We start from the raw sequence: 27,228 nt of genomic DNA, 5'->3' as shown, positions 1-27,228 counted from the left end.
ATGCATTTTATATGATGTTGTGTACTTCAGTAAATAAATAAATGAAGTACGAAACCACGACCGAAGAGTTGATGAGCGAAGCATTTCCATTAAGCTACAGCTGCTAATATCCTCTATATGCAGCGTTCGATTCTTAGCTAGAAAATATTAAAATAGGCGCTGCTTTCGCACTTTGGTTTTATCATTGTCAATAACAATTTTAATTTCCCTGAGGCACTACTGTACCTTTAATGTTGCCAGCATTTTAAATTTGTTTAAATATTTTATTATTACTATGTAGGTTAAGAAAATTTTAAATACTGTATATTTCTTAAAGAATATGAAGAAAATAATTTAAACTTGGAACTTAAATTGGATTTAAATGACATTAACAATTAAAGAGGTTTTAGGACCCTATAATCATATTTACTAATTTTAAAAAAACTACCACCGGTTTGGTATAGTATGAGGAGACATCTTTTGGTACTATCGATATGTAGCTGTATTTTGAAAATGGAAGGACTTGTATAGTCTAGATATTTAAATAGTAGGACGAATGGTCTTTATCCCCCTGTATACGTGTTAGATTAAATATTTTACAACTAAATCATCAGGCTTAGAAAACAGAAACTATGGTACCGTATTAATATTATGTTGATAAACATTAAAATATCATAATTTAGAAATTTCACTTCCGGTTCCTTATTTATTAGGTCCATAAATATATAATTTAGAACGCAATCTATGCCATCGCCCAAGACACTTTTTTCTGTAACTTTCACTTCTTACGTATAAAATATTATGTGGTATTTAATTATATTCAAAGAGTCTTTATCACCATTATGTATCTAGCTTTTCAATTGTTTCGTAAAGTATTTGAATCGTGAAAATTATGAACGTATGTTGTGATTAGTTCTTCTGGCAAATATTTATTAAATAGGTCTACAATTGGTATCGTTTATACTATTCGAAAACTATGGCCGTCTTCATTTGTTCATGTTCTATTTCTGACTTCATTTTTGTGTTTATTTTGACCAAACAATATGTTTATTCATGTTGGGGTTAACCGCTCTGCTTCCGGTGGTATACGGAAGTAGGACGTAATATCTCGGTTTTGTAAATAAATAAAAATCTAAAATATCACGCACATGTTTCAGACTCCTTTGATGAATTTTCAACGGCTTACTTATCTGATAATATATAGAAGCTGAACTGGTACACAAAAATATTGTTCGTACAATTTTAATGTAATAAATAAAACAAAAGTATCGTACAAAATTTTCATTAACAAACGCATGTAAAGTATTGTCATATACAAGGTTCATACAAAAGACGCAATTTTAATTTAAATTATCAAATTCTTAAAGAAACATGTTAACTGCATAGAGTTGTATGTCACGCTCTGATTACGTCTCGAGATACTATCACAAAACTAATAAATAAAGCTTAAAATACTTTCAGCCGGCGGTGAGCTAAATCATGCAGAATTTATTAATAATTTGGTCAGTGTGTCGTTATCCTAAACTACTGTCATTTGCGTTTTGGCACTAATTTTGTATAGCAATTGTTGACTATAACAACACGTGAGTTACGCGAATTTTACTAGAATTTTTATACATTCAGGTAATCAAAAACAAGATGAGTGCTGAGTGTGACTCCCGTTTATCAAAACCCTAAACAAAAAATTTGACTTATTATTTTTTGTTCCAGAAGACTTTTTTTTATAGAACAGGGAGCAGACGAGCAGAAGGCTCACCTGTTAAGTGAAAGCGCCGCCTATGGACGCGAGTGCGTTGTAAAATGTAAATGTACAAAAAAATTATTTATCTAAATCATAAATAGCATATCATCATCTAAAGCAGTAATAAAAGAAAGATTTAACTGTCTATTTAAAAGGAAAGTGGTTGACTGACTATTATTTGATCTAAGCTAAGCCCAGAAGTCAAACTATTAAATAAAATATAATAAGTTTAAAGGTTTAGTTACGTCAAAACATAAATCAATCAAAAATTACAGCCAAAATAATGTTTACAAACTCGATAGAGCTTCATTATTCACTGTCTTAATATGCCTTAACCAAATTCCATTAAAAAATCGGTTGTCTGTAAAGTCGGTTTACTGACGATTGTTGAACGTGACAACGTCATAAGAAAATACTGATGGAATGGTTGCTTTTTCAAAAGAAAATTTAAATTTTATTAGTTTGATAGATATTTTGTATCATTTAAATTGTAATTATATGCAAGTGGTAATTTAACCTCAATAAGATCTCTTGAACACTGTAAATAATCTACTATGAGTTTATTAATAGTTTAAATGCTCGGTGACGTAAATAAAGCTTTATCATACATGTTATTTTTGATGCAGGATTATTTATCCTGTATCAAATCTATCTAGATTTATATATAGACACACCAGACTCACAATTAAATTAAAAAGTATTCCGGACCAACATAAGAACCACACTTAGGAAAATCTGAAGGTGCCTGAACAAAGTCCTTCTCCTCACCGACTTTTAAAACAAAATCGAGCCCCCTTGTCCAATGAGCTGATCTCTCATCCCTCATCATCCAGTAACCGGGATTATCTGCTTTGAAGCGTATAGCAACAACACCAAATTTGGGAATCACAATGGTGTCTTTTAACACTGGATTTTGAACGTTTCTTGTATTAAATAATTTTCCTTCTTCATTCATTTGTTTTACTAAATCTTTGTCTAAGCTTCTGTTGTATTGCTGCATGGCAACGACGTAGAAGCTGTAGCCGTGAAGATGGAAGATGTGATCGGACTCGCCACCTGCAAAAATATTCATTTATAAATCAGAACATTCTATCTACTTGCTACTTAATTGGAAGGCTTTTGGTCGATTTTAACACCCGTCTACAACCCTAAAAAATAAATGTTTCAAATAATTACAAAGCAAAGGTTGTCAAGTACACTATAACACTGGATAACCAATTTAAAAGAGAGCATAAATAGGAATTGTTTGTTGTGAAGGTACAATTTTCTTCTCGTCGACTGTTTTTGCTGAGAATCGGAAATTGGACATCGAGATTATATCGCTATTGTAGCACGAATAAAATGATATGTAAGCTAATATAGATTAATGTATTTCGTGGGAACATTAATAAAGTCCTTGGGTTACATTGAATATCGCAACTGATCAATAATATTAATAATTAAGTGCCGCTTTGGGGACATTGCCTGAACATGTTTCGTAGATCATTTGTCTTAATAATTATCATTATAATATTATATACTTAACAGACGCAATATTAAGCCAGACTACATCTAATATAAATCAAATTGAAATATAAATAAAATAGGCTGCGTAATATCTACTCGCTCACTGTCCACAATCAAGAACATCAGTTAATGGACTGGCTAAAACCTAACGCAGAGTTGAGACGCACTCATTCATTAAACAGTTTAAAAATAAAATGAAATAGTTACTGAAAATTAGTACGGAATATATTATTTTGTTATGGAAGAGCTGGGATAAATAAAATAAATCAGTGGCCCTACAACCTGTTTAGATCTGAGCCTCAGTTTTCTGTATCTGATCAGCCTTCTATGCCTGACGCACGCCGCCGACTTTTTAGGTCTAAGGCAAACCGGGTTCCTCACAATGTTTCCCGTTAGAGCGAATGTTAACATAAAAAGTTCATTGGTGCACAGCCGGGAATCGAACCTACGACCTCACGCTGAAGCCACTGCTATGTTTCTTAGTTAAAAGGGTTCCTAAATTTTACGTATTTAAAAAAGATAAATGAAATAAAAATAAAGTATTTATATTAGGCTAATAGGTGACCAGGAGGACCAGGAGGATGAGATGAAAAATTATTCGCTAATTGTGGCATTAATCTTGAAATCCATGTTTTTAACATGACTAGTTATACGTCGAAATACCAACAAAACTATTTATATACGTGCCAGAAAAACAAACAAAGAATGTTGTATATCATAAAGCATTTTTAGTTAATTATACCAATTCGAAATCAATATTCATAGTTAAGACAGGACAACGTCTGTCGGGTCCGCAAATATACACTATATTTGTACAGATTCACCTTTCGATACAACTGTTTGACAGCAATTAATTTTAAGTTCTTTCACTCACGACGAATTCTAATCTTACAATGAATGTCTTATTAATAAATGTATATTAAAATGTATTTTAATTATCTAATATTATTAATTATTTAAAAATAATTACATTGTTCTTTATTCCTATTTTTCATAGTAATGTAAGTGTCCATGGGCGGAGACGTTACTTATCATACGGTAGGTAAGCAAAAAAAATCAATGGCGCTACAACCTTTTAAGGCCTCGGCCTCAGATTTCTGTATATGTATCATGATCATTTGTTAATCTAATAGGCTAGTAGCTGATCAGCCTTCTGTGCCTGACGTATGCCGTCGACTTTATGAGTCTAAGCCGGTTTACTTACGATATTTTCCTTCACCGTTCGTGCCAATGTTAAAGCGCACATAGAGAGAAAGTCCTGTTATATATAAACGTTCTATGATTACAAAAAAAAGTTTGACGTCAAATATCTCCTTATTTGGATAGGAATTCAAAATTCAATTTTTTACAGCTATTTACTCATTTGTTTTGTGTGCATTTGTTTTTCGAAAACCATGATTCATGAAACTTGCCGGTTTAAATTTTTTATCTTGCGTCACTTTATTTATTTAAGAAGGACAACATGAAATATCGCGTTATTTACGAGTATGAGTTCCATCGTGGCACCAGTGCTACAGAAACGGCTCAATGAATAATGATGTGTATGGCGGCGGTGTCGCAAAAGAAAACAGTGCGTTTTTTGGTTTTCCAACGTTTTCGTTCTGGAAATTTCGACCCGCGGAACAAGCTCAATGGACAGCTGGATACCAAAGTTAATAACGAAGAATTGGAGGCTATTGAAGAAGCGAATCCATTGCAAACTCTGAGTTAGCAGCATGTTGCGGTGTTACTGATAAAACTGTATTAATCCACTAAAAGCTACCTAATATATGAAATACATATTGCCTAATCTGTTCCGATTTTGTATTAGCCACATTTTAGCTTGTTCTGACAGCTATATTTAGATAATTTATATTTTTTCATGGGGCATGCCCTATTAACGTTAATTTAAAGTCAAGAGATCAAGCGTGGCCATTGTCCCATTTCGTTAGGATAAAATTGTATAAAACGTAGTATATTGGTACAACAAAAAAATTATTTAATTTCAAAATGATATTTTAATGCAATTGTGTGAGTAAATATCTAAATATATGTATGTTTTATAACTATTCATCAATGGATTTTAAATTAACAAGGAAATTGTTCTATTATTTTGTTATTCGAGTTATTAACCCAACATTAGTTAAGTTATAAATATATTAGTTAATAATAGAGCGCAAACGAAATGTTAACAATCATCGCCTACTTGAAGCCAATAAAAGACCTTTTAGTTTGTACCGATAATGTCCAATAGCATAAGTGTCATTCAAATATGTGAACCCTTGAATAAGCCAAGTTAGTTGTTAGCGTCGCAACCCCTATGTTAGTTATGTTAGTTATAAGCTCATATTTTTAACCATTAAAGTCAGTTATCCAGCTTCAAACAAAGTGTTTTATTTGAACATCTCCATAGAACAACCGCCACCAACTTAATTCTCGCTTAAGGTAAACTTTCTAGTTCCCTTTCACTGCAGCATTATCTGTAAATAGCGTGGAAGTTATAATTATTCGTTATAACAACCTTCATTCATAAGTCATAGGTAGGACCTACCTTTTTAATTATTTACATGACCTACAACTATATTTTCTATTTGCTGACGTGTCATGTTTCACATATATATAAACTGGTTCACTATCCGTATAATTAAAAATGAAAAGATTTAGTTTTGTATGAAAGGAAACGTAAAATATAATTTAATTATTTTAAACTGTTCACGATGTTTCATTATTTTGAAAGAAATAAAATATGCTATATCATCTCACAAGTCACTAATGTTTATATATATAATTCTACTACGCGTGTGTACGTCACTGAACTCCTCTTAAACAGCTGGACCGATTTGAATTGTATGCGTTTCGGTGGTGCCCTGGATGGTTTAGATTCACAAATCTAACCCGGCCATTGGTGCAGTTGGTATCTAGTTATCTATGCAGCAAATACATATGTGCATGCGTTCGTAATTAAACTCCTGAACGACTAGACATATTTTTATATTTTTTTTGTGTATTCAAGAGGAGTCGAGAATGATTTACATTAGATTTTGTTTTGTATGTAAGTCGTGTGCACAGGACAACGTCTATCATATCCGCTATTATATATATAATAAGTTAGTTACGTACGTGTGTTAACATCTAAAGTTATAGTTCGGCATATGAATTATTTTACACAATCTATACAAACGATACTTAATTTTAGTTGATATATTTAAATCTTGACGAAATATAAACAGATAAAAACATGTACGGAAGCAGTCATAAGACAATAATAGACCAAGATTTCTCACGCGATAGATTGCATATAAAAATAATATAATATAAATTAAAATCGTGTTTAAAATATATAAATTCATAACCCAAGAATGTCAAGCACAAAATTCATATATATATGACTTATATACATTATATATATATATATATATATAAGTCATGTTAGTTACACTATTTATAACTCAACGACGGCTGAACCAAGTTGGCTGAAAATTGGTGGAAAATTGGAGCTTAGAACCAGGAGGCGGACATAGGACTATCCTGTTACCGTGGGACGTTACATAAAAAGGTGTATAACAATATGCAACAAACAGAAAAACGAAAAATGTATCAGTCAAAACATCATTCTAGCCGTTAATTTGTTAAAAAATTATAACAAAACGCTACTGACATAACATAATGTTATCGATGGTTAAGTATGATTCAAAATTTAACTATTAGAAGATTTTTTTTTAAACATATGGCAATAGTTTTAACTTTATGCCAGTTTCGCAATTAGAAGTTTTGATGTTGGTTAGATGATGTGTTTTTTTTCGAGTTTCTATTAGCTTATCGTGCCGAAATATTCACAATGCACCTAAGACCAAGACGATCGTATCTTTCCCGACACAGTCGTAATGCAACCAATGGGAGGACCGATCTTGAGTAAGTGGATTCGAGATATAGTTAGATTATTTACAATTAAATGGTTTTTGATTATTTTTAAGTTTAAAATTTTGTATTTCAGATGATAACGTCCGTCAGGCCCGCTAGTTTGTAATGAAGAACTGTCTATGAAAAAGAAAGAATAAATGTAACATATCTATCTATATATGAAAAATATATGTATCAGCTGATGCAGGCAGAAGCGTGATATCTCGTTTCACAGTTGACGCGACCTTTCACGGAAATTAATACGTAATGATTATTAGAAAATCGTAGTTTAGAAAACTATAAAAAACACCTAAGGACATATGTGTCTTGTCTGTTTTTAAAACATAGTACTTTTAGATTCTTTAATTGTTTAACTTCTAAATTGTAATTGTAAAAATTAAACTATCTCTATATCTATAATGTTGAGTTGTATTTATTTGTCAGTGTATAAGAAAATATATCTTGCGATATAAATTAAAAATTTATTTACCTTGGAAATCCTAGACTCCGATAAAACATGAATGCCAAGAGGGAATTGCGATTTCGAGAACCCTAAGTCGATTTCTGTGAGTATTAAGCCCCTCATAAGTAGCCTGGGCTGAATAAAATATACCTTTAACCTTCGAATATGGCGATATTTGTAAACGCATTAGGGATACAAACATTACCATACCATGTGGAAATCTATTTACCTATTAGAAACCAATTTAAGACCAAGTGATCAAGACAAGGCGATTCGCACCTCGCATAACTGACTGGCCTCGGGGCTTTTGGACACTTTTTACACAGATTCAAACTGAAGACAAGCCCCGCGTGAGACCGTGAAAGAACCGATCCATTTACTTGTTGACTGTCCGACTTTCGAAAGAGCCAGGTGCAATCTGGAGTTTGAGACTAGGGTATCCCGGGATGGATAGATTGCAGCTGGAAAGAATCTGCCGTAAAATTGTCAAATGTGCCAGTACGATAACAACAGGTGGGTAACGCGGGTTCTGCCGGCCAGAGGGCTCCGACTTACCCATAAAAATGATGACGATATTTCCGGAGTAGTTAGCGCCTGGGCCAGGTCCAAGACACCAAGCCCACCAGAATTAAGTTTAAGCAAATAAAGTCTTTTTAGGATAGAAAAGATTTGACACTGATGCCTAGCTTCTCGGCCACGGATCTACCTGTTGGCGTGCCTGATAGGCGGATATGTAGGGGTCCTATGTATTATATTAAAAAAACACCAATTGATACATTTCCGTATGTGAATTTTGTATATATTACACCTTTTCTTTCACAAGCATCATTATGTTCACGGTGGAGGCATTCGAAATGTATGCACGGTACACATATTTTATCTTAATTATAACTTATATTCACAGACGCTGCTCACGCCGTAATCAAGCGCTCTCGAGAAAGTTACATTTAGGCCAAATGCTTTTGGTACCGCGAGCATTCATAAAAATAAAATACTAAATTAAATATATTTGTTCGTATTCTTTGTGTTAGACCATGCTAGATGCAAGACTCAGAAACTTCGTCGTGCGTTCTAACTGTTTTTTCTTACCTTAACAATACTATAGTACCTACTTTACTGTAGTGTTTTCTTCACTTCTCTGTGTTTCATTTGTGTAAATAAATAAAATCGATATTTTCATATTATACAACTAGATTACATTGATTATAAACACAGTAGAACTCATGTGAAAACCGAAAAAACTAAAATATCTAAATATCACTATAGTCAAATTCTATTTAATACTTTAAATGATTTTTATAAACAAACCCTCACATTTTTTAAACAAATGGAGGTCGTATTCCACCAAGAAAAACCCTCATCGGGAGTCCATTTCACAGTTCGCAAAAGAAAATGTCTAGTTAAGTGAAACAATATAAAACTTATTAATACAAAAATTAAACAAAATAAATAAACAAATATATAAACAAAAGAACCCAAAACCCAAACTCTTTGATAACAAATTATAAATAACGCAATCCTTGTGAATTCAGTGTGCAACTTAATATCTAATATTATCGTCTATATACTTAATTAGACATAATCGTCCATTGATTACACAAACTTTGTTTAACAACGTATGTAGATTTCGATGCAATTAATGAGGTTAAATTCAATTTGCATGCATAAAACCATTGCCAATTGAAGCCTTGCGGGCATCCTATTACTGTTTATTTAACGTGATTTTACTAAATGGGCAATAATTTAAAAATAATTTCCACGTTTTTGCGGACTGTAGACGGAAAGTCGTATGACTCGGACATGTTTTGCGTCATCATCGATACGACTTGTTGCAGCTTATGATGGTTAAAATTCAAGGCAAGAGTCGGGCTGGTAGAAGGAAGAAGTTGTAGTTGGGGTTCTTACGAGAGTGGATCGTCATCACATCCACCGAGAAACTGTTCAGTCTAGCGCAAGATACCCGGCAATTCGAGTTGTTAACACCCAACCTTTCGCAACAAAGTGGTTTTGGCTTCAGACTTCCAGGCAGAGTCTACTGTGTCCAACGCCTTCAACTTTCTGCCTCCAAGGCGAGCCGGTTTCCTCACGATGTTTTCCTCCGAGCGAGTGTTTTATTCGCAAGAAATTAAAGTCCATTGGTGTACAGCCGAGGCTCGAACCTACGACTTCAGGAATGAGAGTCGCAAGCTCTAACTACTAGGATAGCACTGCTAATTTTAATGACTAGCAGAATTAAGCATATCTTTAAAAATACGTAAAGTGCCGTGTAAAAGGATTTAGATTCCCGTTGAAAGATATTAACAGTGAAATAATATGTAAAACGAGTAATAATAATAAACACAGAACTATATGTCGGATATATACGGACATTGCCCTTCTTTTTATAATTAATTAATCACGACAACCTTTAAGATTGTTGAAGATCAATTATGCAGCCTTGTTTATAATAATCAAGGTAAATTCTTTTCCGTATTAACCGTCCTCTTAAAGTCAATCGACGTTTTAAAAAATAACAACTGAAAACAATTTTTGCGTTAGCCCTCGTACTTTTCTCAAGAGAATAAACAATTTCCTATGCGACATTGCATTGTAACGTTGTCAACACGAGACGGTATTATATGAAGATTGCTTGAACTTTATACTTTTATTATACTTCACTTCAATAACTTTAATCAGGCATGCTTTGCGTATGCGATATAACCTTGCCTGGAGTAGGTACGGATAAGATTCATAGCTGAAAATTTGCGCTAATTATCTATAACTTAACAAGTAGCTATTAAGTTGAAGTAAAGGAAAATAGGAAGGCAATTTAAAAGGATAGACTTGATTAAGGAAACAACGGGAGGCACACAGCATAAAGTGCAGATAAAAATAGCGGCATATGGAGGGTGCTAAAAGAGGATGCGGAACCACCAAGGAACGAATAGAGATGATAGAAAAAAATAAATGTATTTGAATATACATAGTATCTAAAATAAATTATTGTATTATTATAAGTGTTAGTATATTAAATAAATAAATAAGTGGCGCCTTTTTAGGGCCTCATGTTTCATGATCATTTGTAAATCTAATCTAATCTATGTTGATTAGGCCTTGTCGTACATACCTGGACGAAATCAAGGAACTAGAGAAGGGACAAGTTGACAGTACCCATAACCGACGAGCATGCCTGGTGAATGTCATTAAAGTGGATGAAACGAGAGAAAGCCGTAAAAAGTGGAGACCAAGGTGGTCTCTGCCTTTGGAGAATTTTTTAAATATTATGTTGGTTATGCTAGTTCGAAGCAGCTCCTGTAGGCTTTCATCAGTACATTATACGTCCAACTGCGATGCGCCTGTATCGATACTCATAACAGTTTTCGAAATTTTATATCACAATCTGCAGCGCTAATATAGCAACATTGTTACCGCTCTGTACAACAACGAAACATTAAAGTCACGATCGCTTTCGGGAATTACAGTATTGCCAATATCGCGTGTCCCATCGGGCTGGTGCACCTTGTCTCCACACACAGTTGTGATGCCTAATATCAAGTTTTCCTGCGGACAGTTAGTCTCAAAACAGATTATCTTGAAAAAGCTACTGATAGGCAACAGGTGACAGCAACTAATTTAGATAAATTGAGTCGCTATGAAATGCCAAAATTGATATTCAAATCTCGTAAATATATCAATCAAACTCAAACTCACAAAAACTTTATTCGTGTAACAAAATATACCTATGAACGTCAACAGAAAAGATGTTCAATTGGTTATAAATTTACATTTACTACCAGTGAGCCAGTCAAGGGCGTAGAGCGGACGAGAAGAACTGGCAAAAAGATCTCCGCCACTCTTTTTAATATCCAAGTTTGAGTCATACAAATTGTTTGAAGTGGAGAAAATCAATCCCAAGGATTAGGATCTTTACTTATTATTAATAATTTACGTTTAACGAGATCTTTGAATTTATTCAGTGATAATTCTCTAATTTCGCTTGGGAATTTGTTGTAAAAACGAATACAATTAATATACAAGGAGTGATTTATCTGGAGCCTGATTGGTCGTACGCTTATATTAGTTATGTTTCAAGTATTACACTGGTGAAAGTCAACATTGGTTTTAAAATCGTTTATAGTTTTTGTATACTTTTTACATTTCATATCTCATTGTTGCTTTCCAACGGAAGTCACTAATATAACTAGCATTTAGCATGAGTTAACAGTCTTATGCGTATTAGTTATTCATATAGAACTCCTGTTTATTATTTATACAAAATGTAATTTTTTTACAAAATAAAGCCTTACATTGATATGTTTAGACTAGTAATTGTATGTATAATAGTGCTGTCTCTTTTAAACCAACTTAAGGTTATCCAATGTGTTGGAAGTGATTGATATATCTGTTTAGACTGAACAAGAGTGATAATTTCGTATACGTAGTAAATTAAGTTCATCTTCAAATTTCAACTAAATATATGATTAAAACTAAATGTAACGAACACTTTTGATTTAAATGAATATATTTCAACTCCATAAGCAGTTCAAGATCATCAAATTCATTTATTTAATTTCTATGATGATGATTTGTACAAGATCGTTGCCAGTGAACTCGGCCAGCCGCGGCTTCTACCTACTGCTGGGCCCAAATCAGAAAACCTTATTTTTTTAATAATTAATACATCAATTATTCACAGTCAAGCGACCAAGTTTTCACTTTTATTATACAACGCATGCTTCATCTACTTCTCGCTGGCACACTTTTGATTTTTTTTTGCAACGTGGACAACAATTGTCTTTGAAAGGCAGAAAGTTTACTATTACTTAATACTGGACGTATCCAATTTCGGGTTTCCAGTGTATTTTTACATACCTTGATCGAACATAATAATCTCCGCGGTAGAATCCAAAGGTACGTTCTTCACATGAACACATTCCTCTGCTTGACCAGGCCCTGAGCACAGAGCCTCTGACCCTATATCAGATCCTTGGGTTAAGAGAGGTGAGGCTGGGTACGTGAAACGGTGACCATCCGACTGACCCCAGCTTTCTGTAAGGGAATATACAATTATTAATATAATTCAAAAATCATCTTTATATTTTTTTGATTAATTTATCATTAAAATATAAGCGATAAGGCCGCCAGTTGCCCTGCCCTCCTTTTGATTTAATTATGTTCAATTTTTTTTTATATTGTAATGAAACGAAGTGTCAATAAATAAATAAAATCTACTTCCATATAGTCATCATTTAGGTGCCTACAACACGTAATAAATTTTTCTTTGTGGGATCCATGACTTAAATCAGAGGTGGTATGAAAAGATTGAGTACATTTTGTTGTAGTCTTTCGCTCTTACTAAACTATTAACCCCCATTCACGCTCGCCACGAGGTGACATGAGTGGACGCGAGCGCGACAGTAAGGACGGTGCCCTCGTGTCGCCTTGCCTCGCTTCGACGCCTCCGCTTTTTATCGGTTTCAATCAAACAGAAAACACACATCAAACGACATATAGACTCGCCAACGTTCGCGAGCGCCTCGATAAGGCGTTGCGGGTTGCGTTGGCGGGTTGGCGTTGCCGATCACTTTAATTCAAAAAATTAAAGCGATAGACCAATTACATCTTACATATAATAAAAAATAAGTTTTCGAAACAGCGTATTTAATAAGTAAAAACATTTCTGCGTTTGTATTTCCACTTTCAATAAGCCCCAACAAATATGCACCTTTGCCAAAACAATGTCCAAACGGTCATTGACTCCTTTACGGTTCAGATACGGCTTAAACAATTTAAATTACGTTCATCACAAATTGTGGGATCCCTCTATATCTTCTATCGTATTTATATGGAGCGTATTCAGAGGAGTTGTTCGTGTTAGTATCTCCTGCTGAGTTTCATCATCGCACGTCGAGGCAGAATACGAAATTCCGCCCGCTCGTCGTCCGTTGTTCCACAACTACGCGTTGTAAGGTAGTTTTTGCCGCGTACCACCACTATGTGGTACCGCCTGCCCACTGAAGTATTTCCGAACCAATTCGACTAAGGGTCCTTCAAGAAAAGAACGTCCCAATTCCTAAAAGGCCAGCAGCGCACTCGCGAGCCCTCTGGCATTGAGTGTCTATGGGCGGCGGTATCACTTAACATCAGGTGAGCCTCCTGCCCGTTTGCCCCCTATTCTACATTATAATATATATAATTGATTGATAATGAATTAATAAAATACTTTTTAAAGCATTTTATTTGTTCATTTTTCTATTATTAATTGTTTATATATAATGGCACTTTTCACGTCGCAGTGATTATAAAGAAAAAGCTATAAATGACTGCTCCGTACTTAAGGACCGTATATCTTTCATCGCTTTTAAACTTTATTGACTTTCTAAAAGATATACAAGTGTATGCAACGTTTCAGTTTCTTAGTTTTCTCGTAAAACACTTAGTTTCCTGTTCGCAAGGAAACAAGCGTTAAAACTAAAAAGTTCAAGTCAATATACTTAGCTCGGGGATATGTTTGCTAGCGTTGTTTGACCTACGATAAATATTAACTTTAAACGTTATGCAGACTGAGATTTCCTGGTGCGATTGCAACAAGCTTCATATAATGGCGTTCTGTTACAAAATGGCGTTGTGTTATAAAATAATGCCAAAAATAATTATTTTATCTTATTTATGCTCTCAAACATCACATATGTTAAAATTAGAACAATCACACACGTGTGAAAATATGAACAAGATACGACGTGAAATACGAGCATATATCACAGCCCACAACTCCCAAGGGGACTTTGTTTAGAAGTTGCTTGGGTCAGCCAAGCATCCGCGAAATACAAAATAAATTTTACGCTGATAAATTATACAGATTTCATTAATTTTTAAAAGATAGACAAATTGTGGCCGCGTGACTAGGTGATAGGACCGATGACTGGGATTAGGATCATGTCGCAGACTGAGCGCAAATAATAGTATATAAATTCCCCTGTGATTGATTCGTAGCTAAATTCATTTTACGGACAGATTAAGCAATTTACATATGGTACATGACAGAGTAGCACAGCAGACAGAAGTTTTTTAATTATGCTATATATTATGCTTATATTTTATATAACTATTTACTTCATAAAATCATACTTTTAGGTAAAAATCATAAAACGATTAACAATAGTTTCGGGTTAAAATGATTAATTCATTAGACTTAAAAAACGTGTCGTATTTTGGTAAACGATAGATTGAATGCTTGCTTAATAAATAAATCAGTGGCGCTACACTTTTTAGGTCTTAGCCTCAGATTGCTGAATCTGTTTAATGATCATTTGCCAATCTAATAGACAAGTAGGTGATCAGCCACATGCCGTCGACTTTTTTTAGGTCAATGGTAAGCCAGCTTCACTGTTTGTGCGAATTTAAATACACACACAGAGAGTCCATTGGTGCACAGCTAGGGATAGAACTTCTGACCTCATTGATGTGAGTCGCTGAAGCCACTAGGCCAATACTGCTTTTTAATAGCTAGGAATATAACTAATACATTAAAAGGTTATTAGGAGAAAGTTACGTAAGCTGTTTAGAAAAGACCTAGATCAAAAGGGCACAATGCTTTCGTGAATCAATAACTTCAGAAATGCAATACATGTGTTGCACCGTTCTTTCGATTCGAATAAAGACTTAATTAAGTTCTACACTACACATTTTATTCTCTCTGTATATGGCATTTCACTTGTTAAAACATCTGTATGTCAATAGAACTATAGATTCAAAATATTTTGTCGTTAATAAGCTCAGTCTTTCACCGACCACAGTCGATATGAATTAAACGTCGATTTATGTACATAATGTAAAGAATTTCTGTTAATGTCCGGTAAATAAGATATCATTGTGTACTACTACTACTCAGAGAATGTGTTAAAATATTACTTAAATAATCATCAGTTTTAGTTACAACTTATACATTACATGATATAATAAATATGATGACCGCCATTTTTATATGATAAAATACCTATGCAAGATTAATATGCACGATTTAAAATTATATTATTTAAACAAAAATACTCAAATGCATTGTTCTTAAAAATAATAAGCGTTTACAACGGACGTTAAAAAACTGTAATTTAAGCTTATTTGTATAAAATATTTAACAACCCGAAACATTTATTGTAGCTAGTATAGTATAGTTTAATATAACAATAAAAAAACTATTGTCATGCATGATTGGAGGAGGCTTTTCGGGAGACAATATACGAGGGGCGGTCAAAAAGTTCACGGAATGGCGGGGTTGGCGGGGGACTTTACTCATCCAGGTAATCGCTAATTGAGTGAATCATTGTTAGTACGTATACAAATTTTCAGCCTAATCGGGTCATTATCATTTGAGTTATCAACGAGTAAAGTAAATCGGGAAGAGACTAGCCACTGTGGAGAAATTTAACATCGCGCCGTTATAAAATTAATCGTAAATATCTACTAATACAACATTTTATTCTATTATTGTCTGGTGTCGAATGTGTTTTTATTTTGGAACAAAATAAAGCCCTATTATTATTAATAGTAGGCTTTGAATATACACAAAGCTCTCTTCATATATCCTTCGTACAAAAACAATATATTATGCGACATTCGAATAAAATTCTCACTTCAAATACAAAGAAGCTTTAATCTGTCATGACGTACTGAGATTTATACTTTCTAATAAATTCCTAAGACTGTCTAGCTCTCCGTTTAAACACTTAGCATTATGACTTAACACATCGTTAAAACAATGACTATTCTCCTACTATTTAACACTTTCAATTCTACCTGGAAAGCTACTGCATATATTCAAATAATTTAAAAAGATTCTTAATTTATTTCCAATTCATTATATAACGTATAAGAAGATCGTCATGTTTTTTTGTTTTACAAAACGATTGTAAGGAACTGTACACCAAACTCGTTTTGAAGCAATAATAATATTTTGTTCATTTTAAGCATAAAATAAAAATTTTAGACACCAGTGGCTCTACAAACTTTTTAGGCCTGGACTTCACATTTCTATATCTATTTCATGATCATATGTCAATGTAATAGGCAAGTAAGTGATCAACCTTATGTTCTTGACGCTATCAACTTTTTGGGCCTAAGGCAAGCCGGTGTCCTCACGATGTTTTTGTTCACCGTTCGGGCGAATATTAAATGCAGACATAGATCGAACCTACGACCTCACGGATGAGATTCGCACGCTGAAGTTATTAGGCTAAAAACAAATAATATTACTCGGAACGGATCGGACTAATGAAGTACAAATAAGATCTGTTCCGTCTGTCTGTCAGCGTTACCGGAGATTACATGGTAATAGTGAACTGATTCTTTACCGGGATTCATCAAAAGATTAAGATTAGCTTGGAGCAATAATACTATATTAAACTGAGATCTTCCAGAAACAGCTGTCGCATTGCTTGTTCTCTAACTAACGCTGGAAATATATTTATGACCAATAGGAAAATTTTTATCTTACTAAAATATATTTACATACATCATTTTTAAGTTAAAATTAAGCCGCAAATCAAGTTTTGGCCTAAGAATCTTTAGTTTCGTATAAAATAGATCATCATTTAGCAATATTTACATAATTGTATCATATTATTGTTAAAAGGTACACAGCAGAAGTGCATAAGGGACCTTGGAGTGTAAGAATGAGATCATAGACTTGAGAACCGAACCATAGACAAACCATAGACTTGAACTTACTTTACCAAGCTCTAATTCCCGACAAAGAATTTGTGACAACGACCTCTTTTCAATAAAACTAAAAGTATTTTTAACGCTTTCTCTGAGTCATTTTGGTACCTTTTTTGATCTTTCTCAGTACATTTACTCGTATTTGCTCGGTCAGTCGATTGTTTGATCGAAGCTTGTATCTACATTAAATCAATATTAATTAAGATGTCGTCGTGCTAATGAATTCACGGTTTTATGTGAACTGAAGTGCTATAAAAGAAAGCTATAAATGTTTGAATTGATACATTTTTATTGTTTTATCGGTCGGTTTTATACATTTTTATTTATTTATATTTACCAATCAATCGGTAATACAAAAAATACTTTAATTAGACATATTAAAAAATCACAGCAAAGTAGAAAGATGTGGAAATTAAGAAAAAACTCCAAAAATGGGTTTTCTTCATTTTTTCCCTCCATTTTTTCATTCCATTCCCGCTAAATACTGTAAGAGGGAAAATAAATACTCGATTTTACATGACTATATATTGTAAAATTTATTTTGTAAAGTAAAGTAATTCTGTCAAAAATGTACGAGTTTAATATAGAAGCTGTTAATATTAAAAATATAGAATCTATGCAAAAAATATCTATGGTGCATATCCACAGATTATTGCAATCAAGATATTACTCGCGGTTGCAGACGTGATCGTCAGCGGTGATTACATTCCTTGTATACGCTTTAAAATGCTGTAACATAATAATATAGCTTCAATAAACTAGAAAGCTGATCAACATAGAATATCTTAGTATATTATATACATATATAGTACATGAAACCATTTTATACAAAGCTTCTTGTACTACAAATTCATTTTATTTGGAATAAAATTTGTGTGTAAATTACTTATCTATAATTATTCATACGTAATGAGATGAACATATAATAGGTAAAAAAATCAAGCTTACGATCGCTAATAATTTAATGATTTCTTGTTCTAGCGCGCGCATTCTTAAAATTATAATGTAATTATTGTTATTTTTCTGCTATTCAGAAGGTGATTACTATTCGTTCCTTAAAATGTTAATACAGTCTTATATCATAACTAAAACCGTTTACAACGACATCGTTTAGAACAACACAACGGGGCGGCGGGTAAAAGTATTATGTACTTAATAACGTCATCGGCTGTTACGACTATCTGTTTTTACGACCAAATATGAGTAGTACCTTCGATGTTGTTATAATAGATTTTGACTGAATAACTTTAAAAAATTATAAGATTTTTATTGACATAAGATTATATTGGAGTCTAATAATTTGTAACAATAGGTGAGATGAGACATTCTCAAAGTAACGGTCTCTCAATAGCGGCATTTTTAGTAATGACTATACAATTACAAACATTCAGTGACACGTTTATGAATTTTCAATTTTATTATATTTAATTACATTATATAAAATTCAGTTTATCGATTGGTTGAATTTTTAATATAATAATTTTAATGACACACGTTTCTTTAATTAATTTTTCCTTTTTTTTAATACCTGATCCTCTACCATGGGTTAGTACAACCTAATATACCCTGTATACGAGGCATACCTACTGAAATGAGTCCTAAGTTCGATCTCTTTTCATGGGATTCATGTCCCATGGAACAGGGTATATTTGAATTAAATGTTAATGCCGGCTATGGCGTCTATCGTGTGTGTTACCGACCTTTGACTCTTTTCTTTAAGACCGAATTACTTGTTTATTAAGATTGTGTGTCCGTGTGTTGTATTTTATTTAACGATGTCTTTATGCAATCTTTTCAAGAAAGAAATATTTCAAACTACTTTCAGAAAAAGTGGTATAGTATCAAGCTTTACTCATATGCAAAAATATTTATGCAGAGAAAATGTCAACTTTAATTATTTAAATTACGAATCGAGCGCGTAGTAATTTAACTGAAATCACGAAATAATTACGTCCTCCTTTACGTTTTACGTAACATTCGCTCTTCTCGTTATAGTTGTGGAGAACGCAACAAAGTTTCGCTCTTAATGAAAACAAAACGAGCTGTCATAACTTCAGTTTAAAGTTTGAGGCGGTAAAGTCCTTTTCATGTTCGCAACAATGTACGAAAGTATGAAGACTAACTAGGTATAGAGAAAGTCTTGTTTTACGTTTTTTTTTCACAATCCAACAACTTACCTTAATTATCTATAACAAAATTATACTAAAGATATAGCCAAAGATGAAATACATAATATATATGAAAAGGTTCAAACATTTACGAAAGGAAAACATACTAAATACACTTACCTAAGTAATACTGACATCGTCTGTGTGATAGTGTAAAAATAAGAGTATGTCCGAACTACGCGATACAAAACTGAGCTTTTTTGCATAATTGGTTTTGATATAGGAACGTAAAACAAAACACGATTACAAGTCTGGCAGGATTATGGAAGTGAAATTTTTCTTGAACTGGCAATTCGTTATATTTGAGATTGTGTCGTGTTGTTTTCGACAATAATCTAAAGTATCAGTTTCCTAACAATAGTACGAATCTTAATTAAAACAAAAACCTTATATTTCTAATAATAGTCTAGAGCCAGCATAGCCTGTGATTGGTGAACAATTCCTTATATTAGATAACACACTTTACTGAACATGAACAATAGACCGCGGCGTGTCTTTGCTTTTAAAATTAGTCTTAATTTAAATTCACGATTCATTCAAAAATACCGACTTCATATTAAAAATAAATTGCACTCTATATGCAATAAATTATATTTATATAGGATACGGTTATATGAAGGAGACATTATGTCAATTCTAATTTTGAAAACATATGATACTAGTTAAGCCATTAGTTTATTATTATTATTATTGAACATAATAACGTCCGTCTCAGTCGAATGGTGTTTAGGCTATGATGAAAAGAGATAGTTTTTATGAATCTGATATGTAATTAATACATTACTCATCTTTACTTGTCAATACAATACTAACAAAGTTACAGAATTCAATCCATTGTTTAGTCTATTTTAATACTGAAGTTTAGTTTTCGCTATTGATACCTATCGAATTTTAAAGTTACGTAATTAACCCAAACTATACTAGGCGCACGTTTGCAAGGTTGGACTTGGATTTATAGGCCCGCACCGCACTTGCGAGCCCTCTGACAATGTGAGTGTCTATGGGCAGCGGTATCACGTAACACCAAGAGAACCTCCTGCCAGGTTGCTCCATGTTATATAGAAACATAAATGTACCCCATGATTTGGATAATGGGAACATATCAACAATGTTGAGACACTGTGTATGTTGTAAACTCTAAAGAAATCCTTGATTTTTTCTTACTATCAAGCTTTCGTAAACAACGTCCACAAAGGGGATGAAGTTGCCTAAATATAAGAAATCTTTTTTTTATTTATAAGTTTTTAAAAATGTGTAAGTGTTAAAATAAATTCTTGATTTCCCGAGTGTTGTGTATCTTATCACGTTCCCAGTATAAGGTATGTTAGTTGATTCACTATAAAATGGTTTCTATTAACACAGAAGTAAAGATTTTATTACTATTTCGTAACTAAATGGCCGTAACAGATCGATAAGTGAAGTTATGCGACACTTTCTAAAGCGTTACTTAACAAACTTCGAGTTTTACTTATTGAACCGTTTTTACTGAATATATTTTTTTAATACTCGTTCTGGAACAAGAGTAGGTCATTCAAGTTTAATTTAGACACCATAAACTGTATTTCTTCCTAATATAATTTAGTATATACAATATTATAAATCTTACATTGTTGATATCATGTAAACACATATAATCTACTATAAATTGTTTTTTTTTCTCTCTATTTGTTGCAATGGTTCCGTTTCACGTTTTTGTTACTCTTTAGTTTAATAGGAACTTCAATAAGTGGTATAGCCATAATAAATTTAAAAGAAAAACGATTGATATATTTTTTTTAATTAAAATTAAGTGGTAGTTTAGTTAACCTCCTAGCACTCACTCACACACACACACGTACACACCCTCTCTCTATCACACACATTCACACACACACACCCTCGCATACACCTATAAAACTTTATTTCGACTAACTTCTAACTCATTGACTGTTTTGGTTTTTTCTTTCCTTATTTAAAACGTTAAATTTGTTTGCCTATATGATACCACTGGATATGACTTTGCTTTGCTTTGTGTGTTTGCCTGGTTATCCATATCTCCCAGTCATCTATCAGTCTCCCAATACCTTCTTAACTGTAATGTTATTGTTTGTTGCAAATGTTATATTTCTCCCATATAAATTATAGGAATTATTATTATCATAGTTTGTTTAAAAGAACAGTTTTTTATAAATAAAACCTAAACATGACAATTTAATTTCTTAACATACATAGATCGAGATTACTTTTTCACATAAGATATTGTTTACCGATACAGATTATTTAATGACAACCTACAGCCATTAGCCTTTGCCTTTTGGTGACGTGAGTATTAGCAACTAATTAAATTATGGACAAAAGTCCCGATTTGGAATATCATATCTGCTAATAATAAAAATATTTATCCCACGTAATATACGTCATTACCATATGTTATCAAACAAAGTCATGAGGTAGATAGGTATTATACTATCCTACGACAGGTCGACTCCGGGGTTACTAGTTATTAAAAATTGTTTCCTGAATTATTTGTTTACACGGAATGCGTATGGTACCAGTATGATATCGATAGCTTTAATAACATGGAAAAGCTTTTGGGAACCGTATTAGCCGCAGGTCGTTAGGGTATAAAGCCTAGTTAGAAAGTTATTAGCAACTGTTGTAGATAGGTATATTTTGTCGATTATGTTTTTATTATGGACGCTTCCAATTCGTATGTCGGGTTAGTCTCAGAGCATTGTCAAATTCCATACAGAAAAGTGTTGAAAACTTCAAGGTTCTTTTAAGATGGGCCAAAAAGTATTTTACGGCAATATAATCTTTTAAAATACAATACAGTGTTTCATTTATCATCTTTAGTATATATTATATATCAATTATGACGGATTAACCCTATCTTTCCCTCAGAAGGTGTTTCTTTTTTTTATATTAAGGCCGTCCATTGCCTAATAACTAATCGAACCTATTTTTTATTTGTATGGTGACGAAGTGTAAATAAATATAATATTTACTATTAGCTGAATAAACCTATAAATAGTAATAGGTATAATAATAATTATGTACGCTTTCGCAAAGACTATGACTGTTATTATAATGCGTTAACCTACTTTGGTTTTCTTTAGTAAAACTGTGTCACAATAAAACCGTGAACCGCGTCTTTAAAGAAAATACCATTAACGAATTGTATTCGTTAACGAAAACTTCGTTCGTCAAGAATAATAATAATAAACCTTTATTCATCCACATCTTATTGACATACATTAAACAAAACAACATCAACTACATTGAACAATTTTTACTACTCCAAGATGCGGCCCCTGTCCGGAAGACAGCCTCTTCCAAGTTTTTCCACCATACATTTTTTGCCCTCGTCATCCAGTTTTCACTTTCATCATCAAGGAAACTGGTTAAATATTTTACAGTACTTCTGCATGTGTTTCGAAAATTGAGTCCGAAGATTTTCACCTTTTTTGATTGATTTCATTTATTTAACTTTAGTTGAGAGATATAAATCGTCAATTTAAAGTTGGAAAAGCTCGCAACTTTTGTCACCGTACCCTATATTATACAATTCACTTAAATGCATTTAACTAAAAAAGTGTAAATCAAAGGTGAGTGAATTCACCTATTAACCTTTTGCTTGACATTTTACAGAGAAATCTTGTTGATGACCCCACGCTTTTTATAAATGGATGAGTAATGAAACACAATTTATACTTTTACGGATTTCAAATTGAAATATTGTTTTACTAAACTTTTCGAGAATTGGCACACAAAGTTGAAATACGACTTTAGAATCCGGTTATAGATTTTAAAAAGGAATTTTGTTTAATACTAACATTCATTCTGTTTGCATAGTAGACAACTTTTATGTATCGGGTCGTAGTTTCAAAAAACAAAATAAATTGATTTTAGAAACAAAAACAAGCGCTTCGAACGATTATTCTTTCAAGTTCGCATATTCTGCCTCACATAATGGCGTACAAATTTGTCTTAAAAGGAATTTTACATAGAAGTTAGATACATATAGTGAATTCTTATTTTATTTGTGGTGGTACAATATTATATTATTAAAGTATATATTACGTATAAAATATCATTTTATTAAAATATACGATTACGTATAGAACGTTATAGTTAGGACATAATTTGGACTTTCTTTTTTAAGATATATTTCTGCTTCATTAGCATTTTTAAGTAGGTGACATTGTTATTTTAATCTACCCCCAAAACTATTATAGTTTCGTCAGGAACGGAACACTGGACGAGACCATATGTCACCTTTACTGCTTAGCCCCAGCTGTAGTTATATGTAACCATAGCCCAGTTCTATACATTTTCCTTGTAATATAAGGAGTCTAACCTCATATATTAAGTTTCTATGTATAATATTTTATATGGATATATATTTACTCACCAATACGTTTTGCAGATATTTGCCGCGTTGAATAATTGAAGGGCATATAGATGACTTCATCAGGGATCCCTGATAATTCTTCTGACAGTTTCTTAGTAGAATGCACTTCATCCAAACACAATAACTTTTCAGTACTGCACTTATCACTATACACAGTCGTAAAGTCTCTAACCAGCTCAGTGCCCACCGAGTCGTTATCGTCTTTATGAAGCACTTTGCTCTCCTTACTTTTATAAATTAACTTAGCAACACCTTCTAAATTGTCTTGACAGTCTCTATCAGCTTCAACTTTTACATCGTAAACACCAGACAGTTTATTAGCTTTCAGAACAAAGTCTGCGCGCTCACCTCGCCCTATAGTTATACTATTAACGTTTTCAGCCTCGATCATGTTCCCATCTAAAGAAACTAGATCCAACGTGTGATCCTTAATATAAAATTTAACTGAACAACTTTTAACACCCCCACCGTATGCAAGGCGGAATCTGTATTTCTTCCCATATTCAACATTAAATGTTGTTAGTGGAGCATCTGGCGATTCTAAAGTGTTACCCTTTCCATTGATGAGTAAAGATTCAGCATCAGGAACTATTGAAGACACCCCGGCCAAGGGCCCCATCGAGTGACCCCATTCTGCTATGAATATCGTATGTTCTGTTGCGTCAATATCATATAAGCGTTTTAGTGGATCTAGCCTAGGGGACTGCCGTACAATTAGCGCACCAGCAAGACCATCAGCTGCATCAGCGGCAGAATGGGCGTGGTACATGTGGGTACCGACAGCTGACGCTCTGAATTTATACTGGAAGGTCGTGTACGCCGGTTGTGGACATTGCGTTAGCATTGGCGTTCCATCCATGAACGGAGTTTCTTTTTGCGGTTGACCGCGCCAATGCATTGAGAGTGCATGTGCTGGTGCGCGGTGAACCACATCTACGACGAGAATGTCATTCTGACAAACGTGGAACGCCGGTGCCGGAAGTTCTCTATTTGCTGAAAGAACACCACGCTCTCTTCCATCAGCTGTGATGCACATTGGTGGACACGGTTTGCCAGTTTCTAAGCAATGATTGCAGGATCTAAAAGGAAAATAATATTATAATTAAATTAAACAATGTTATACAATATTAATTAAAATACGTACTTGCTGTTTGTTTTGTAAACTTCTATAACAAGTTTTACACGACATATCATTGGCCAGTCGAGCTCGTGACATTCGCGATCACAATTTTCGAAGTATTCCTCTGAAAAGATAAACAAAAAATTAGTTATAGAAACATTTATACGCGGAACTTTCTCTATTCGTGAATATAAATAAATACTTAGTATAAGGTCTAACCTGGTTAAATATTAACGCTCGCCAGTTTCATAATACTATTCCAAATAAATATTCATTTTAAATTAATAATGACTTTTAACCAACTATCAAAATTATTTATAAATAATTCATAGCTTCTGCGGTCTACCTGTTACCTAGTTTTGATTAACATTTTGTTATCATCAATAAGATGTATCCCATTTGTAAAATAACTCTCTGTAGAAATGTTAATGTGAAGTCGTGTTTAATTCGATCGAATTTATAACCATAACTGTATCCAGTTTTCGTGTACGGATATTTAAGTTGCATCTCCGAAACTTTGATATTAAAAAGTACTATCCGAACCTGTTACGTTTTTTATGCTTCTCATTGTTTCTTATTATATTTGCTGAGTCATACGTGTAAACGATGTAAATGCTTATTTAAACGTGAATGGAAAGTAACAATAATATTTCTTTGCGATGTTATTATTTGAATACATTTAGAAAATAAAGTAGCATGAATTGAGAAAAGCTTAAATTTCCACCTTGAGCGGTACCTAGTCGTAAAAGGTTTGTTTGCCCTTGTTTTTTTTTTAAATATATAATAATGTTTATATCGATAAATATAACATTCCAAAAATAACTTTTGTTTAAATTGCTATGCACTGTAATACTACATCATAACTGCAATAACGAAATCCTTTTAGTTCGTTGAGTTATTGCCGTAGTATACAATATTCTGTGACATTCAAAGACGTTAATTTAAATAAGTAATATATATTCATAAGATAATGTGTTTACACATACCTGGCATTGGGGTATAATAGACAACAATAATAACACTTATAAGTATAACGAACAACACTAATATCCTCTGCAAGGACATAAGCATGTAGTTGGGCTTCTTCATCACCACAACATCCTCGATTTTCTTTTCAACCTCCATGGCTTTAACTATTTGCATAACTTACATTTTATTTTTCACAATTGTTCAAACACGACCACGCGAGTCTACCAAGAAGTGGCGACTAACAATCACTAGCACCTTCAGGCTTCGCGGCTCAGGGCTGGTTTCGGAAGTAAATTGGCTGAGCTCTCTCTGCCTTATGTAAGTTATTGTGCAAGTGTTATTAATATTGTTGGACGATGCGACCTGCTTGGGTCCAGCGATTCGTTTGTTGGTTTATAGAATGCATGTTTCATTATGTAACAAGTTTTATCCGCTTTTGATACGATGTAGGTTAATAAGGAAGTGGTTATAACGTGCGTGGAATAGAATAGTTTATTTCTAAAACTAGAATTACGCCTAGATAGTGTATTATTGTATTTAAATTTCTTTGTCTCGTCTCTCTTATAGCAAGGTCATCACAATTGGCTACGGGGCCAGGGTAGATAAATCTTTACGTTTTTTTTAGTATTTAAAAATCCACAAAGCATTTATAATAGTAAATTCCCTTATGTAGCAGTTTCTTCATCTACCAATAAACTGGGCGTCCTTGGCACGGTCCACAATATTTTTTTACGTAACCGCGCATTGCAGTCTCTCACGTCATACTCATATACTTACGTCGAAATTTGAAATAATCGCGACAAATAAATGGAACAACATATTATGTATAAACAGTAACTAGAAACTGCTTGCGTAGTCTTTGTCTTCTTCCACGGCTTATATGAAATTTATAAAATAGGTTAGTCTTATTAGTGTGCGATATTTTGTCCTTATGGCTCATATGAAGCTCACAGTTAATAAACTTGAGCCTATAACATTGTTATATGGATACTTCTATCATCAAAACTCATGCAATAATTTAATAAGATTTGTAATATAAGATATTTATAAGATAGGTATGAGATACTTTAATAAGATTTCAGTTCCCAATTAAAAAAAATATACAATACCTTAGCTATCTCCTCCAAATGAAATACTACTCACCTGCTACCTAGTTAACATACCATTTTTAGACTCCGTTTTTTAATACGTTTTGTAAGAATCTTGATTACTGATAATGCCTACTGTTATCTGTTGGGATTAGAAATAGAATGTAATCAGTTTCTTTTAAAGTGATATTCTTGAAATTGGTAAAAATTTAATAAGTTTTTGGATTTA

General features: G+C 33.1%; 1 protein-coding gene across 1 annotated transcript; it reads right to left on the bottom strand.

Annotated features, from left to right (window-relative positions):
* Nucleotides 1-1,247: 1,247 nt before the first annotated feature.
* Nucleotides 1,248-26,675, bottom strand: LOC123720430 (laccase-2-like). The gene is made up of 5 exons (XM_045677029.1): nucleotides 25,929-26,675; nucleotides 24,967-25,066; nucleotides 23,823-24,901; nucleotides 12,420-12,596; nucleotides 1,248-2,776 (listed from the first exon to the last, which is right to left on the bottom strand). Exons 1-5 carry the CDS (start codon nucleotides 26,083-26,085, stop codon nucleotides 2,406-2,408), a joined length of 1,884 nt encoding a protein of 627 aa, XP_045532985.1. The 5' UTR covers nucleotides 26,086-26,675; the 3' UTR covers nucleotides 1,248-2,405.
* Nucleotides 26,676-27,228: the final 553 nt, after the last annotated feature.

Source organism: Pieris brassicae, chromosome 2 (genome assembly GCF_905147105.1).
Source record: "Pieris brassicae chromosome 2, ilPieBrab1.1, whole genome shotgun sequence".
Classification (NCBI taxonomy): Eukaryota; Metazoa; Arthropoda; class Insecta; order Lepidoptera; family Pieridae; genus Pieris; species Pieris brassicae.
Note: the sequence above shows the minus strand (reverse complement) of the source record. Positions and strands in the feature narration are given on the sequence as shown.

What these genes read in the sequence shown, in the direction of transcription:
- LOC123720430 (XM_045677029.1), bottom strand. Translation starts at nt 26,085, where the DNA reads ATGCAAATAGTTAAAGCCATGGAGGTTGAAAAGAAAATCGAGGATGTT. An exon ending in CTATTATACCCCAATGCCAG is followed by an intron (nt 25,067 to 25,928) that starts GTATGTGTAAAC and finishes TTATCTTTTCAG; the next exon opens with AGGAATACTTCGAAAATTGT. An exon ending in AATATCTGCAAAACGTATTG is followed by an intron (nt 12,597 to 23,822) that starts GTGAGTAAATAT and finishes ATTCCCTTACAG; the next exon opens with AAAGCTGGGGTCAGTCGGAT.